Source organism: Podarcis tiliguerta (assembly GCF_965153285.1).
Source record: "Podarcis tiliguerta genome assembly, chromosome: 3".
Taxonomy (NCBI): domain Eukaryota; kingdom Metazoa; phylum Chordata; class Lepidosauria; order Squamata; family Lacertidae; genus Podarcis; species Podarcis tiliguerta.
The window spans coordinates 51,525,459-51,543,731 of record NC_139536.1 but is presented as its reverse complement, the minus strand read 5'-3'; the positions used below and the strand labels follow the sequence as shown (position 1 = coordinate 51,543,731).

General features: G+C 46.3%; 1 protein-coding gene across 11 annotated transcripts in view; it reads left to right on the top strand.

The window, feature by feature from the left end:
* Positions 1–583: 583 nt before the first annotated feature.
* MAP3K4 (mitogen-activated protein kinase kinase kinase 4) overlaps positions 584–18,273 on the top strand; it is a 70,243-nt gene continuing 52,553 nt past the window's right edge. For 4 of the 11 annotated variants that reach the window (XM_083434027.1, XM_083434025.1, XM_083434026.1 and 1 more), the window contains exon 1: positions 15,727–17,685. In XM_083434027.1, the coding sequence (XP_083290153.1) occupies positions 17,600–17,685 (86 nt within the window). In that variant the 5' untranslated portion in view covers positions 15,727–17,599. Of the gene's footprint in view, positions 1,042–15,726; positions 17,697–18,273 lie in introns of those variants that run through there. The other 7 variants (XM_083434030.1, XM_083434032.1, XM_083434028.1 and 4 more) reach the window with 3 other exon arrangements.

Sequence of the window (18,273 nt, the reverse complement as noted above, 5' to 3'; positions counted from 1 at the left end):
TGATTCCAGTTTACCAGGGCCTGGAGCAGTTTCACTCCATTTCATTAGAGAGGTGGAACTCTGCTGTTCCGGGATTTGCTGAAAGCTGGGTCCCCAGCTATTGTGAGACTACAACTCCCATCATCCCCTAGCTAGCAGGAAAATGATGGGGGTTCTAGTCCCACAACAGCTGGGGACCCAAGTTTGAGAAACAGTGCCTGGTTAGGAATTCATTAGCCGATTAAAAGGAAGAGGAGGAGGAAGACCCATCCCTCTGAAATCCCACCCCAGCAGAGGAGGGCTCGGCAAGCGGGCGCCCTCCAGAGGGTTCGGACTTTCACCAGCTACAATAACCGGAGAGGGATGATGGGAATTGTAGTCCAACCACACCTGGAAGGCACCACCACCTGCTACCGTAACAGCTCCCGACCAATCTCACCTAGCGAGGCTCACTCCACAGAGGCGCCTCGATTCCCAGGACGCTGCTTTTAATTAAGCTCCCTTTGATCTTCCCCGGTGGTCCCGGGGGCCCTTTGCCAAGCCGGCTACGCCCGCGGCGCCCGGGAGAGGGCAGCCGTTCGCGGCGAGCCTTCGCCGGCGTCCTCTTGCTCCCTCTCCCCGCCGCGCAGAGCTGCCGTCGGCGCGGAGATGCTGCAGCGCCCGGAGAGGCTCGCCAGGGAGGCGGGCCGTTTCCTCGCGCCTCGTGGGCCGTCTCCGTGCGCTCAGCGCCGCCGCCGCCGCCTGCGGCCCAGACCCAGCCGCTTGGGGAGCCTCCTTTGCCGCCAGTCCCCGACGCGGAAGGAGGCAGCTCCCGCCGGGGGTGTCTCTCCTGCCCCTCTCCGGGACCTACACAAAGGAAGGAGGCGGAGAGTTGCGCAACGCCGCCCAGAGCGAGCGAGGCGCTGGGCTGCTTCCATTCCCGCTCGGGAGCGCCATGAGCGAGCCGCCTCGCAGTCCTCCGAGGTTTCCAAAGCCGGACGAATATGGGAATGCCGTCGCCGTCGTGGGATCCCAGCAGGCGCAATGATCTTCTGGGGGAAGCTGGAGGATGACCGAGCGCTAGTAAGGAAAGCCGCGCTTCTTTCGCTTGCCTGTTTGCGCCCAAGGGACTCCCTCGTGAACCCCTTGAATTCCGGCCCCATTTACCGGGGGGGGGGGCACAAGACCCACTGAATTCGACCTAGTTGGGATGGCGCTGCAAAGTTGTAGTCCTGGACGCACTTGCTCAATTGCACACGCTGGGGGTTATTTGCGCGGAAGTCCGCGCAGGATTGCGCTGCGCGGGATTTAGGCTGGTTGCAATCCTTGTGTGGGCGTCGACCTCCATTGCACTCCGCGTGCTCTTACTGCGGCGTCCACTTCTTTGGACTAGAGGCCACTTCAGCGCACGTAGGCTTGTGCAAGGGTTTTAAGATACTAGCACGCACAGCTTCTGCAAAGTATGTTCTTTGCAAAATGTGCCGTACTTAGTCTGGAACATAGGAAGCTGACGCAAGCCAGACTTTTCCAGCTCAGTGTTTTCTACCCGACTGGCGGCAGCTTTTGCCTTGAAAGCGCTGGAGAGAACAAGTGAGATGTTATATTTGACTGGATCAGCTAGTCGGGAATGCGGGCGAGCTTTCTAAACACCTTATCCCAATTTGTGCAGCCTGCTCCAAGGGAGCTTCATTCGGAAGTTCAGTGGGGCTTGCTAAGTGTGAGCAGTATTGGTACCCCAACTTGTGCTTCATCCCTTGGAGGTGAGGCTAAGTAATTTCACCCCCCAAGTAAGTCTGCCTAGGATTTTGGCTTTGGTGCAGTGATGCTCTGCAGCTTGCAGAATTGGAACCCGTATATATTGTTGACTAAACAAGGAAACAGTTGCTAGTTTACAAGCCCTGGATGTTCTTTAGGCCATGGCTGGTCTTCAGCAACATTTAAGCTGAATAAGTTCTTACATGTTCAGTTTGGGCTGTTACTCAGCTGCCTGAACTGTTCTGAGAACAAAGGAATGCCAGGACTGTGCATTTCATTATTAACCATTCCCTTGGTGATGGGCACTTCTACGTTTGTGGTACAGCTTTGGAAGTTAGAAAGGGGAATGCTGTGTCTTGGGGCCAGGCCTGCATTTCAGCTTTGGGCTGCAGTATTCTGGGAGTCAACAAGAGCAGCCTTCCCCAACCTTGTGCCCTCCAGATGTTTTTTGCCACAACTGGGGCTAATGAGAGAAGAATTAGGAAACAAATCATAGCAACACGTAACCTTCAAAGTGCTCAGAACAACCCTGCATAGTAGGTCAGCAGTATTTCATATGCCAGACAAGGTTTCTGAGAGGTGATGGTCTATCTGTTGAGGTTAGATTTGAATCAGGCATTTCCTAATTCACATATCATGCTTTGCTTTACTCTTATCATGCTGAAGAACAGCAAATGCTACAGCTCTTGGGCTCTCCTCAAACTATGTTTCAGGAACTGCTGGAGAGAATTGCAAGCCATCTACAAGTGGGAGGAGGTTGTGAATGTTGGGACTCTGCAGTCATGTGAAGGCTGAGCTTTCTCTCTCCTCTGAGCAGGGACTTGGGGGGTAGAACAGGGGTGGAAATCCCTGCAGGTCTCTAGACCTGCAGGCAATATCAACCCAGGCAACATGGCTGATAGTCAGGCATGATGGGAGCTGGAGTCTTAATGACATCTGGAGATCTGAAAGCCCCACCTCCAAGGTGGAGGAAGGAGTTATTCAGCTGCAGATGCATTTGGTCCAGCTACCAGGCTAAAGTGACAAAGGAGGCATCGGGTCTTGGAAAGATCTTGGATTTCATTGCACTAATTCTTGAGCACAGCAGCAGGATACACATTGCTGTTCATGAGAGCCTGGATGTGAAAGTTGGGGAACCTATGGCTGGATTCCAGTTCCCATCAGCCCCCAGCCAATGTGGGCCAACGGTCTGTCATGATGGGATTTGTAGTCCCTTTGTCACCTGAAGGGCCACAGGTTGCCCATTCCTGCTCCACACACCAAATATACGACAGAGCACTTGGACAAGGATCCTTGCACTTAATTTTTGGCACAGTTAATATATTTCCTAATCTTGAACACTTTGCAAAGGTGTTGTCATGGTGGTTTTGGAATGGGCACAACAATTGGTATAATCCAATTTTAAGTGCTTATTTAAAGCTGTTGCCTTGGATATTAGGATCAGGCAATGAAGAATCTGATAGTACTCCATTTTGAGTTGGATCATAGACATAAGAATTTGTTCTAGAAATTGCATGCCATGCCGAATAATGTATTGGAGCCATATCCAGTTTTGGTTAGGTTGTTAAGGCCAGGCCATGATATTTTAGAAACTTTAGAAGTTGCATAGAAGGGAGAATTGCACAAGGTGCAACTGCTATCACTGCAACATGGTCACAGGGGCAGGGATGGGTGTTGTGGCAAATCACACTGGGTTCCTTAAGACCTCCCAATTCTCACAGATGACCTAGCATTTTAAGTGGAACACAGGCAGACTGTACCATGTGGTTTATCAGCAAAGTGGGAGAACTCTTTGCTCTCAGATCCTGTTGCTTGAATCCTAAGTTCCAGCTAGAAGGCAATACTTGTGGTGTGGTTTGGAACCTCACTCTGCCATGGACGCTTGTCAGTTTGTGTGTGTTTCACAAAGCCAATTTTCTGGGGGGCATTTCCTGTGAGAACTTAGCCTTTGTATTTAAATGTGTTGGGAACTTGGAGTTATAACAGAAACTACCAGAACTACTACTGCTATTTGTTTAAGATGGCTTTAAGGGTGGGGGACCTGTAGCCCTCCAGACATTGGCATGACTAATGGTCACTGTTGATGGGAGATGACATTCAACAACATCTGGAGGGTCATAGGGTTCACACCCTTAAAGAGGAGCATATAGTTTATACAGCATTTGGGGTTAAAGGTTGCTTCTGAGCAAGTGGCCTCCTTTTCATGAAACACACAATGAAAATGGTCCACTTGTTGCAAAAGGAACATCTGTCGGAAGTTTATTACTTTATGAACTTAAAACTATTTCCCGTCCTTTCCAAAAGTAGCTGGCGTTTATTCAAGCAATAGGAAAGAATCCTAAGCTCAAGAGGCTTCTTTGTAGAAGTAGGGGAGCAGAATGTGAAGGGAAACTGTCCCATTACGGAAAAGACAGATGACTATTTCTCTTTTTGCAAGGGGGTCCAGATGTAATGCAATGCCAGTGGAGGCCTGTTAATGTATTGCTCCCTTTCCTATGCTTATGAGCTCTTTGACTTTTACTAAAACGTGTGCCATTAACAAATAATCAATAACACAATTGCAATCTATAAAACACTATTAACAAAAGAGCAACGGAAACATAAGCTTGACAGCACAATTACAACAATAGTATTATTATTTGGTTCCTATTCCCTTTTCCTTTACTTTTTAAAAAAATGAAGGCAGGGGATAAGACTTTCACTCTGACACAATTCTGCAGGCAAACAAGTTGTAATCCCAGTTAATATCTGTCTTTGCTGAACATAGCTGGCATATTTGTTGCAGGGACAGGCCAGGATAAGGGGCTGTAACTGCTTTTTATTGGACTCATTTCTGTGAGCAGGGTGGTTGCCTTTCAGCACCACTCTCCCAAAAACTATTCTAGTGCCCACTGCCAAGCTTCTAGCCCAGAGGTAGGCAACCTAAGGCCCGGGGGCTGGATGCGGCCCAATTGCCTTCTCAATCTGGCCTGCGGACGGTCCGGGAATCAGCATGTTTTTACATGAGTAGAATGTGTCCTTTTATTTAAAATGCATCTCTGGGTTATTTGTGGGGCATAGGAATTTGTTAATTCCCCCCCCCCCCCAAAAATAGTCTGGCCCACCACAAGGTCTGAGGGACAGTGGCCCCCTGCTGAAAAAGGTTGCTGACCCCTGTTGTAGCACGGGGAGGAGGAGCTGTGGCCCCTTCTGATGCTGCTGGACTCCCAACCCCCATCAGCCCCAGCAAACACGACCAATGGGCAGGGCTGATGGGAGGTGCAGTCCAGGAACATCTGAGGGGGCACAGCTGCCCAAGCTCTGCTCTAGCCCTTCGAAGTATGTTTTTGACCATTTTACCTCCCTGACTACAGCCCCTCCTTTGCCCCAGCCTTTTCGGGCCCCAGGGAATATGGTAATATAAAAAATCGTGGGCACCACAAAATACCCATTTCACAGCAGAAAATTGGTGATACTCAGCCTCTCACAGACAAAAGGCAGAACGCCCACACCAGCCCATGCAAATAGTAGACCAAAAAATAAAAGAGCAGGCAGTCCCTCCCCAACTAAACAAAAGCAAATTAATTTAAAAATACGGATTGGGAAGGGCAGGGGAAATTGGCAGGTGACAAAGGAGGGGATTAAGTGGTGTTCAGCTAAGCTGTACTCAGAGTAGACCCATTGGAATTCAGTGGGTCTACTCTGAGTAAAGCTGAATTGAACACTACTTTTTGTGTTCCCATTGGTACCACGATGGGAACCTTAGCTTTTCCCTCTTATATCTCCTATTTTCAGCTGATCTGCATCTGGATCTTCTTTCTCCACTCTTGCCCAACCTTTTCCCTCCCTTTAAGGTTGTAATCCTACGTTCTCTGTTCCTTGGGTGTAAGTTCCATTGAGCTCAGTAGAATTTAGTTCTCACGCTACATAGGTGACTTGAAATCCCACTTCCTTTAAAAATCTTTCCAGTGGAATATCCTAGGAAATGAAGCATGCATAACAAAAAAACAAAACAAAACAAAAATTGGCTTAATCTACGTATATTATTTGTACAACATTCTAATTTGGCAAGACTTCTGCAAGGCACATACACGATTTCAAAGTAAAAGCAGCACTGTACTTTAATTTGGATCTCTCTCTCTTTCTCTTTACTGACTTGGTTCAAATCCAAATAGCTGCTCTTGTCGCTGTGTGCTCCTAAAGCATTTTCCTTGAACCTGCTGAGAAATAGCACCTGGAACATGCCCAGAGGCATTAATTCTTCTGCATATATTCTTGAGTAGGTCCATGGTTCTGAAAACAAATTCCAGTTCTAAGCCCTGATGAGATTTCACTGAAATTATCTTGCACTTTGCTTGTGCCCAGAGGATTTCCCTCCCTTTCTATTTCATGAGTTCTACTGCTTCCTGGTGTTGATTTTAAAATATGTTTCTTCCAGGGCTTGGTTCCCTTGAGCTACTTTAATTATCTTAGTATGTGGGGCTTGGCTGCCAAATTAAGCATGGGAAAAGTGGGCTGCAGTCCCCTTTTTTCTACCGTGAGAGCTGCTTCCCGCAACTCTGTGTATCTTTTCCTTGTATAAAAATGACCAAAATATGAACCTGGAGAACAGTGTTACTTAATGGAAAAGTGGACATTTTTGTTTACATCAAGGGGTTTGGGGAACTGGATTCATCATCTAATTGGCATGTAAAGCATGCATCTGGATCAGCAAAGCATGTATATTTTTAGCAACCTATTACATTCATGCTTTTTGCCAAGTTTTTGAGCTGGTTTGTAGTACTGGAGGCAACTAGTCTTTTTTGGCCCACGCAGTGGAATTAGGTCTCCTGGTACTCTCTGCAGCAGAGAGACACTAATCTGCTGTGGAGCTATTGCGATGGACCATATCACTTGTCCTTCAAACTAATAACAATTGTTTGGGAGCAATGGTTCTTCTCCCAACTAAGTCATGAACCATAAGATGCTCTCTTTTACTGAGTCAACCCACTGGTTCATTTAGCTCAGTATTGTCTGCACTGATTGACAGTGACTTTCAGAGGGGTCTTTACCAATTAGCCTACCTGCAGATGCCCGAGATTGAGCTTGGGTCCTCTTGCATGGAGATCAGGTGCTCTGCGACTGGGCTGCAGTTCTCCACTAAATGAAGCAGTTTGGTTTTCATTCCCCAACAGCCACGGAAGACACATCTGAGTGACCTGGTTCTTCTTGGAAACAAAAATAGGTGCAAGTCTTAAAAGTGGGGAGCAAACAGGCTTATTTCAAGTAGCTCAAGCCATTAATCCATCCTATTCAAGAGTTGGCTTCTAGGTGATTTTAACTGCCTGTTGCAGATATTCTCCCTCCTGTTTTCCTCAATGTGGTGGATCTGTAACGAAGTAGAATTATGGGGTGAGGGGTGACACTGAGTGTGGTTGGATCATTCAGTCACTCCTAAAGTTTTAGAAGTATTACCTGTGTTGCTTTTGTTAAGAGGAGACTGCCTCTTATATGTCTGCATGAATCACTGTTTTGAACTTGCCTCTTTCCAGGCAGGAGGCATGCCCAGATCCGTGACTCATGCAAAAGTGCAGGTGTTAGGAAGATAGGAATCTGTTTTATACCGGGGCTGAGTATTTGACCACTTAGCTCAGTATAATCTAGTCTGACCGGCAGAAGTCTTTCCCATCACCTTTTTTGCTAGGTTTTAACTGGAGATGCCAGGGATGGAACGGGAGACCTTCCCTGCCACTGAGCTTTGGCAACTCCCTTAATGCTTTGGCTCCTCTGAGAGCAGGTAAGTCTTGCTCTTCAGTATGAACACATTTATTTTTAGAGTATGTTAAGTGCGCCTCTGATTTTAATTCAGAGAATAAGTGTGCCAGCTTGGGAAGTGCTGAGAGCCAGAATTCTGGAGAAGGCAGGGAATATTTGGACCACCATATATTTCAGTAGTTAAAAAGAGGTGCTGGTCCTTCGACCTGACTCAAACTTACATCTGACCTGAAGATCCTGCTTCTTAACCCTGGATGGGTGACATGGCTATAGCCATTCCAATACAAGGGAAAGTTGTTTTGCCTAAGCTCAGAGACACACTCTTCTTTATTACTGCAGATGTGGCAGAATTAAGGGCTGGTGGCAAGAATATCCAGACATCCTCCCATTTATGTGGGGGTTATGTTCCAGGCCCCACACCATAAGTGAAATTATATACAGTGTGGAGCTTCTAAAAAGCCTATAGATTCCTATTCTTTCCAGTTCTCTCTCCACACAACTCTCCCTTCAACTACGGTCAAAGCTCTGGGGCCGGCTGGAGGCTGAAGAGCGCCTAGGAAAGCGGCTGTTTCTGCTGTGTTACCCTGTGCATCAGCTGCTAGGCGGGGAGGCTGAGCAGCCTAAACTAAGCCCTACTGCACCTCTGGTCTTTTTGGGGCCGCTTCTACCCTCACTGAAGTCCTCTTTGGGCTCTGGGGGGGGGGTGTCTCCTTTTGAGCTACAAGGACTCTCCATCTCCTGCCGTTTCTTGGTTTGAATCCATTTGATTATTTATTTCCTTGCACGGTTCGTATATGTGGTTGCACGCGAGTAGAACGTGCATAAGTGTGTGTGTGGGGGGGTGCCTGTAGTGTTTTCCTTTTTGACAGTCAAATAGTGATACAATGTGCTGGTATCAATATTAATGCAATAAAAGAATAATTAATAAATGCTATGTTAATTATCAAAAAGATAGATGTTAAAGTGATATACAGTGGTACCTTGGGTTACATACGCTTCAGGTTACATATGCTTCAGGTTACAGACTCCGCTAACCCAGAAATAGTACCCCAGGTCAAGAATCTTGCTTCAGGATGAGAACAGAAATTGTGCTCTGGCAGTGTGGCAGCAGGTGGTGCTTCAGGTCAAGAACAGTTTCAGGTTAAAAACAGACCTCCGGAACGAATTAAGTACTTAACCTGAGGTACCACTGTACAATCCTGCAAGCTTAAATATTCTTACCAGAAATAAATAAATGAATGAATTTATGACAGAGTATATCCACTTCAATACCCACCCACATGCACACACCCACAAGCTGAATCTCAGAGGGAATTACTTGGTGTCTAGGAAAATGCTGCGCATGCTTTGTGGAGCAAAGTTAAAATGCCTTTGGTTGCAATCGTAATACAGTAAGGCTACTTACGTCCCACTGGCTGAAGTCAGTGCAATTAAAATAGCCTAACTTGTGAGCAGCACTGCAGTCTTTGTGAATAATAAAGTTCATGGAAGTCCACATTTCCTTTGAGGTAGGGTGGTATGTAGATGCAGTTGTGTATTCAAAGATTCTGCTTCATTTATGTATGTATGCAGAGGGTTTCAGGAAACAATACCAAAATACATCCTAATTGCTACACTTTCTCTTACAGTTCAGATTTTACATTTGAATAGCTTCCCATGAAGAAGCTGATCAAAAGGTTACGGTGTCTAAACTTAGACAGACTCAAGTTTAAAGGACCTAATTAGGGAGTTGGATGATAAATAGCTTCATGACCTCACGCAGGCAAGATACGGTTATGTAACTTTTGGACACAGGTTTGTGACCAGTCATATCTAACGCCTTGGATAGACCAATAGACCAGTTTGTCAGCAATCCTTTGTCCATTGGAAGAATATCTTTCCTTATGCACAACTGCTAAAGTAACTGGAGAATCCCCGGGAGAGTCATTTTGATTCTGACACTTCTGGAGTTTGGTGGTAGATTTTAAAAATGGCAGAGTCTACACCCTCTCCCAGCATGTCATTGGAAGCCTCTTCTTGGGTCTCTCAGGCATTGGGGAGCAGCTGGCTGCAGACCTTTCTGCAACCTTCCGCTCTGTAGTAACTTGGAGCAGGGCTTTTAGTGGGGCTGCCCTCGTTCTGTGGAATAGCCTTCCTGCCAAGATAGGGCAGGCACACAATCCCTGTGCTTTCCAGAAACAGTTGAAGGCATTTTTGTTGTGACAGGCTTTCCCAGCTGAATAAATGGGTCTTCACAAGGAATGCCAACTTTTTAGGGTTTTACTCTTGTTTTAAATGTGTTCATTGTTTTTGTGTTTTCAACTGTTTTTAAGTTATCTTATGTAAAAAAATGCCTTGAGACAGTGGTTTGGAAGATAGTTAATAAGGTAATAATGACCTTGCATAGGTGAGATCCGACATCATGCCACACACACTGAGAATGGGTCTCTCTCTGTGTGTCCTCTGGGAGGCGATCTGGTAGATCCCATGGCTTTAAATGATCCCCCCAAAGCTGGAAGAACTGATTGGTCTTTGTCTGGCATTGAAAGGACAACAGTGAAGGCTCCAAAATCCAGACTAGTCACCCTGGGCAGAGCATTCCTGAGGTGAGGCACCATAACTGAAAAGGCCCTTTCCAAGGTTGGCACACACTGTTTGCCACATCTGGAAAGCTTCCTTGCCAGCATTGGATGTGCTATCAAAGGCTCACCACTGGCAAGGAAAGCCTTCATACACTCATGAGCAGAGGAGGAAGAAGCAGAGTCACACTTGCTAGCCATGATACATAAAGGTAAAGGTACCCCTGCCTGTATGGGCCAGTTTTGCCAGACTCTAGGGTTGCGTGCTCATCTCACTCTAGAGGCCGGGAGCCAGCGCTGTCCGCAGACACTTCTGGGTCACGTGGCCAGCGTGACGAGCTGCATCTGGCGAGCCAGCGCAACACACGGAACGCCGTCTACCTTCCCGCTGGTAAGCGGTCCCTATTTATCTACTTGCACCCGGGGGTGCTTTTGAACTGCTAGGTTGGCAGGCGCTGGGACCGAATGACGGGAGCGCCCCCCGCCGTGGGGATTCGAACCGCCGACCATGCGATCGGCAAGTCCTAGGCGCTGAGGTTTTACCCACAGCGCCACCCGCGTCCCAGCCATGATACATACACCAGCACATTTGGCAAGTGCGAGAAGGGACCTACATTTCTTTTGTGCTGGTGTAATTGCACTTTGATGTGAGGTGGAATGGTGGTCCAATCCCACCTTTAATGGAAAAACACCAGATATGGGCATAGCACTGAATGCATGGATGGCAGGGGTGGGTTTGATGTGTGTGTTGGTGGCAGGAGGATGGGGTTATATCATGCAGCCCCGCAGCCCTATCATCCATTGTTTCTTAGCCATGAAAAGATTCATCTCAAACCCCCATATTGAGAAGGAATATGCTCCAATTGGAGCAAAATGTTACAGAGAAGAGGTGGAAACAGTCCATAAGAAAGCGCCTGGATACAGATATGGCCTTCTGTACTACACATTGTCTTAGGTGTGGCGAGATTACATTACAAAAGTAATGTAACTTGTTTGATGTTAGTGGTTGCGTGGTGAAGCCTTGAGCTCTAGTTTATGGTGCAGTGACCAGTCTCTTGCATGCTGTAACTCATGTTAGGATTGCAGCTCAGCACGCTCTGGTTCAGCTTCTGAATTTCTCCCCTGGTGCCTTGAGATGTGTCACAGCATTAGGAAGATCAGTCAGTGTTCTGAAAGGGCAGCTTGTAATAGCACTATGATCATATCAAAAACCTTGTGTTAACCAGCCACATAGTAGTGTCACCCTAACCCTCTAAAAAAATCAAATTTCTCTACTCAAATCTCCCATTTCCTTCTGATTCCAGGCAGGCGATGACCACATTTCCAGCAATGTGTATTTGTTTTGTATTACCAGTTGTAACAGCTGCTTTTAAAAATAAGTTGTTGATTCTGCCCATTGGATTTGCTTTTATTTATTTTTTAAAAAACCAACAACATTGTTTGCAAATAGTTTTATTAATGCTATGGGCCATTTGGGGGTTTCATTGTGAAGAGCTGGAACCTGGGAAATAATCATCACTTGAGCTATCAGCTGATTACATTCACATATTAGTTATTCCAGCTAAATTGAATTATGTGTTAAGCACAGGCTTCCCTATTACTGTTTTACACAGCTGAATTAATAAGAAATCAATGGTGTGTGTAGTAGTTAGTGCGTCAGTCTAGAAATGGAAACTGTTAAAGAAAGATGGACAGACAGACCTACCAAAAGTCAAATCAACTTTCAGCCATGAAGTTTACTGGGTGGCCATGGGCCAGCCATTATTTCACAACCTAACTCACTTCACAGAGTTGTTGTACAGATGAAATAAGTGCCACCATGAGCTTCTGAGAGGAAAGATGGAAAAACAAATAATTATAAGATCCCCAGTTCCTGTAAACAATGTGTTATTTAGTAATTCATCAAGCCAATGGCTTCCAATGTATGATAGACTGTTCTGGTGAAGTCTTTTCCTGTCTTAGCATACTTTACAGTTTTCAGCAAGAACTGTTTGTACCAGCCTTAAAAAAAAAAGCAAAAAAAAAAAAAAAGCTGCCCTTGCTCCTAAACTTTTAAGAGCATCCCTGCCGTGCAGAAATTTGCCAGCCTTTCTGACATGTTGACAAAATGACTAGAGAAGCTTAGAATTGGAGAGTTGGAAGGGACCCCAAGGCTCATCTATTCCAACCCCTTGCAATGCAGGAATCATGACTAAGTAATCCCTGACAGATGGTCATCTAACATCTGTTTAAAACCCTCCAATAAGAACCCACCACCTAATGCTAGTCTTACCCTGCCTCCTTCAGTGGATTAATAGATCTGTGAGCTGCTATCATTTTAATTACCCACAATACTCTGAAGCTATGTTACATTGGGGGTACTGTGGTTAATTAAAATGGCAGTCCCCAGCAGATTCTGCCCACCACCATAAACTGCTGATTCCTGCCACCAGCAGGTAAGGCTGTTCAGAGCTAGTGCAGTCGTACCTTGGAAGTCAAACGGAATCTGTTCCAGAAGTCCGTTCGACTTTCAAAACGTTTGGAAACAAAAGTGTGGCTTCTGATTGGCTGCAGGAAGCTCCTGCAGCCAATCGGAAGCCATGGAAGCCCCATCGGACATTTGACTTCCAAAAATAGTTCGCAAACCGGAACAGTCACTTCCAGGTTTGCAGTGTTTGGGAGCCAAAACGTTTTGAGAACTAAGCTGTTCGAAAACCAAGGTACAACTGTGTAGTAATTTATCTATTACTTAAAAGCACAGCTGGCTCAGGTCTTTCATTTTGGGAAGTCGCATAGATACTAGATGATGTGTGAATGTAAGATGCATGTTTGCTGGCAACATTCATGCTGTGAAAATAGGAACACACCAATTCAAGCATGTCAGTTCAGTATACTTTAAAAGCAAGGATAGCCAAAACCTCGACCAGCTTCAGTTTGTATTGTGTAAATTGGCAATTGCTTTTGAGTTGAGCTTAATCCTATGTGTTGTGCCCTATGCTGAGAGACAGTATGGTGAAATGATGGACCTGGGTGTGGGGAAACCCATGTTCACACACCTGCTCAGCCATAAGCCACACCAGGTGATCCACAACCAGTTACCATCTCTCAGCCTTAGCTACTTTACAGGATTGTACACATGCTGCAAACAGCAGCTTATTATTGTGTAATTATTATTAAAAGGAAAAATGTAGTGATGTGGTGGATAGACACTGACGTTGGTAACATGTTTTGGCATTTATGACATAATGTCTTGAGTGTGTCTGGGGCCTGATAATGTCACATGACCTTACCTGTCAGCAAAATGTACACAACTAATAGCCATTATATAAGAAGACAAGATACACTATAATAGATAATAACATTTCAAGACAGGAAGTGGAGACGAATGCATTAGCTGGCAGAAGCAAGAAGGGAAGAATCCTAAGCATGTTTCTGACCTTATGATACCATGACTTAAATACTCCAAGAATAGCAATGACTTAATGGCACCAAAGTCAACTAGGATCTGACATAGAGATTGTGAGCTGACAGTGCTGAGACAGAAATACCTTCCTCCCTGTCAAGTTTTTTTGCCTAGCTGTTAAAACTCTGCAGGCCTGATAATAATAGGCTTCAGAAACGAATGTGCTATATCAAAAACCCCTGAATTAGGGAAAGACTTAAGAGAATAAATATACATAAAGTTGGAACCTGCAACAAACATTTCTTTTATTACATCTATATCCTCCCCTTCCATTGTGGAACCCAAGGTAGCATAGATGTGGGTCCCAGGTGGTCACCGACCAGGCTAGTTTTAGCTTCAGCAAGTTGGTGGCCTCATGTGTCTCCTGACCATCTCCTGTAAAACGTTGCAGTGTGGTATTCCTGCTCAGGGTTCCAGCCTGCCAGCCATGCTTTCTGCCAGTACCTATATTCTATTCCACTCACCACTTCCCTATGTTTTCATTTTCTCCCCCCTGCTGTCAGCGTTGCATTGCCACTGAATATGGTCACTCCTCATTTCCTCATTAGGCTGTTTTGGGGTCTGCCCTGAGGTTCTTTTTTAAAGTTGTTTTTATACTAAAGCAAACCCTGAGGTTCCTTCAAGCATTCCCTCTTTGGCCTGGATGGTGCCATTTTGGCTATCTAAGGATCCAGCCGCCAAGGAACTTGCTAAAGAGATGGAATGATGATTCTAATTTGAAAGCCAATGTGGTTAATAGGGGCTGGAATGTCGGGCATAGTCCATAAAGTACTGGAGTTGAATCGTCACTCATACTGAGTAATCTTAGGCCAGCCACATTCCTTCAATCCAAGCTCTCCCATTGGGCTTTTGTGAAAATAAGAAAGGTAGGTGCCATATAGTTCACCTAGACTCCTTGAAATATTTTTTTTTTTTAAATGGCAGCTATAGTTTCATATATCAAGGCAGTAATGATTCTATGGTGCTCACAAACTTCTTATTTTTCACAAAGGGATTTATATGCTGGATTGCTATGACAAAACTTTAACAAGAAGTTTTTTTCACGAGGGAATTTATACTGGCATACAGTTGCATTGTACACAGCCTTCCAGTTAACTGCTGGCTCACTCATCTACACTAAGTACTGTTCTTTCTGAGAGAGTAACATGTCACACCCCACTGCACGAGCCAAATGGTGACAGATAGGAAGCATGACAGCAGATGTGCTGATGGGTGGTACAGTTTTTTCAGCTAGCATGCCTGCCTGATATAACTCATATGTACTGTCAGGTGAGCCCTGTGTAGAGGTTTGAAAGCTGCTTGCCTTTCATGGCAATGGGCATCTGAATCTTCCTCCTTTCCCAAAAGCCATTCCCCAACTCAGCTCAACAGGAGATGGGTTTGCAGCATCCCTCTAGACACAGACCATTTCCCCTGCGGTTTGATAGGTGGGGTTTCCTCTTTTCCTTCACCCATCCTCTCTCTCCTAAAAGAAGTCTTTCCAGTTGGAGGATGTTTTGGTATGACCACAACTTCTTCTTTCATCATGTCCCTTCTTACGCCTTTCTTAAACTAATATCCTCCAGATGTTTTGGATTCCCAACTCCCATCAGCCGTAGCCAGTATGTCTGGTGGTCAGGGATAATGGAAATGGTAGTCCCAAACATTTGGGAGGGCACCAGGCTGGAGAAGACTGATATACAATTTTTGAATCTTGTTATTGTCACTCCAGCAAGGGAGAGTTGCTGGTCTACTTCCCTTCACTCAGCTCAGTAATTACAGCTGGTGCTTCTTTCCCTGCTGTTTCCTTGTTGTGGGTACTGCATGCCCACAGTTGCTTTTTCTCAGACCCTGCCTGCACTTATGCTTATCATTATGTCTTAAGAGATGCTAATCTGAAATGGTAGATGGGATGTGGATCTATAAAGCCTAGGTTAAAATTCCCGTTCTGTAACAAATATTTAAGATCCCAGTCCCTGCCTCAGTAGCCTATTATAAACCAAAAGTAATAATCATTGGGTTAATGAATGAATGAATATAGTGTGATGGCTGTCAGCTTTTTTTTTGGGGGGGGGAGTGAATTAACATTTTTTCTGGCCTTCCTGCGGTTATCAGATTTTTAAAAACGCAGTGTTGATAAACAATCTCATCCTTGGTCTCTCTCCCCCCCCCCCCCATTTTTTGGTATGCTGGTTAAGAGAAAAGTTAGCCTGTTTTTGAGCGAAAAGAGATTAAAACTTTATAAAGATAAAACTTGGGAAACATGATGGAACAAATAGCCTGAGGGATGTTAGACTTTTTTGCTCTGCATCTCATATCTGAGACTGATTCACACACCACTGTTAAGTGTTAAGTGTTAAGTGATAAACCAGTTCCTATGTATTATAGAAAACCCAAAGATGTAAATACCAGTATAAAAGCACATTGCTTGTTTGCATGTTCCATCTGCAGTTGGAGGCAGTCGACGGGGAGCATAAGTGGTTGTTTCTTCAGCTTGTAAACAGCCTTGTGTATAGTAATATAGAAAGCTGGTATACAAATTAAAAGTGAAATGAAATGAGAGCGCTGTTGTGCTTACTCAGCTTTAGGCTTCCCAGAGCCAAGTAGCTATCCTGGGCTCCTTTGGTAGGAAGGGTGGGATATAAATTTAAAGAATGAATATTTTGGTTGGCCACTGTGAGAACAGGATGATAGACTCGGTGCATCATTGGCCTGATCCAGCAGGCTCTTTAAATTTGTTTGACAACTATTTCTTCAAGGAAACCAGTGCCTTTTCTGGCCATGGGTACCTAGAGGTAGTCAGGACTGCTTGCAGGAAGTACGTCTTTACATAGGTCCTTGTTAAAATTTGTGGAATTTACTCCCACAAAATGCTACGATAGCTGCCAACTTTGACGGTTTTAGAAAGGGCTTAGCCAAATTCATGGAGGATAAGGCTACCAGTCATGATAGTTGTGTACTGCCTCTACCAATGCCAGTTGACAGGAATCCTAAGTGGGAAGAGCACCCGATGCTTCTGGTTTCCCATATGCCTCTAGCTGGCAACTGCAGGAACAAAAGTCAGTCATTTTAATTGTTTTGTACTGCTTTTAATATTTTTATTTTGCTGCACACTGCTCTGATATTTTATGAGAGGGTGGCAGTATATGAATATAAACAAATAGGATTCTCTGCCAGATGGGCCTTTGGTCTCTTCTTATGTTCATGTTAGAATACAAGGTTTCATATATGGAAAAAACAGATCGATGTTTTAGGTCAGGCTTGGGGAACTTTTGGGACTCCAGCCCTCATCAGCCTTGGCGCCTGCATAACCCATAGTCAGAGATGGTAAGAATTTTTATTCCTACAACATCTGCAGAGCCACAAGTTCCCCGCTCCTATTTCAGCTACTTTAAATGCCAGAATCGCGAGGGAAGAGCAAGAGAACCCAGTTAGCAGCCTGTGCCAATACAGATCAGCGCCACAGGTGTGTCCCGTCCCGTCCCCTCATTCCCCCCCCCCCGCCCGGTTACTGGTAATCTCACTTTTAGCGCTAAATTGCCCTGCTTTTATCAGTGAGATAACGCGGAGAGCTTTCTCTCCGGCGGGAGGTATGCGGCCAAGCGCACGAGGCGCTGATGCTGTAACAGCCATCATTTTGCAAAGATTACGCACGGCGAGGTTGAATCATTGGACCTGCGAGGGAGGCAGGATCCCGGGCGGAACGAAGTCGCTTTCCTCCCACCGCGGACACCCGGCTCGGCCTGCCTCCGTCTTCCCTGCCGCTCCCTTCACCCCCTGCCCGGCGGCCTCCCCTTTTCTCTCCCGGAGCTGTGCTACTCGCTTCTGACTCGGCGGCGGGTGGGACGTTCTGCTCTCCTCCTCCTCCTTCCGGGTGGCGGCGCCCGGCTCCATTCCATTCTCTGACCACAGGAGCGAACGAGAGCGCCTGTGGCGGGCTTTGTCCCTAGACGCTCTCCGTACTACCGAGGCTCCCGGCTTCGCTCCTCTCGGAGCCTCTTTTCAAGATGGCGGCCGCACGGCTGGCTCTGCGCGGCCGAGTCTCCCTGCAGCCGGGTCGCCAGTGACGCCCTCCTGCTGCCTCCGCCGGTGCAGCCGACCCGGCTCCGCGCCCCACTTTTCTCGCCTGCAGAAGGCCTCCCGCCGCCGCAGCTATGCACGCCTTGGTGCACGCATGAGAGAGGCTACCTCCGCCGCCGCCGCCATCGCCGCCCGAGCCATGGAGGAGCCGGAGCCGGAGTGCAGCGAGGCTGCCAAAAAGTAACGCATTGGTGGGGACCGGGGGTGAGAGGGAATAGTTTCGTTCGCTTCTCCTCTTTCCCCCTGCTGTTTAAATTGCAGCAGCCACAAGGTCGCCTCTTTGCACAGCAGGAGACTCTTGCATCCCCTTCACAATAGGCTCCGGTCTGCAAGCTTCCGCTTGCCCGGCTGTTCCTGCAAGGGAGCTTTTCTCTGGATGCTGCCTTGGCTGGGAAAGGGGTGGGAGTGGATGTCCGTCTGTCTGATGTTCAGCTTCGCCGGTGATCTGCTACATTGATTTTAGTAGCATTGCCTGTGGAGTAAAGCTGGGTTCTGCAGTTTTACAGTCTCGGGGACACCCCACTCCTGGGTAAGGGAATTAATGGTTAAAACAAGCAAACAAACCGAGGGACAAAACTAGGAGTTGACAGTTGTGTGTGTTTATTTGGACTTCAGTTGATTTTGGTGCAAGGGAGCATCTTGAAAAAGTGTTGTGTTCTGGATTTGGGAACCATTATTAAAATGTATAGATCGATCCAGATGCAAGGTGACCTGCATTATTATTTTTCTAGCCCAAGAAGATCCTTTTGAACCCTCTTTCCCCATGTA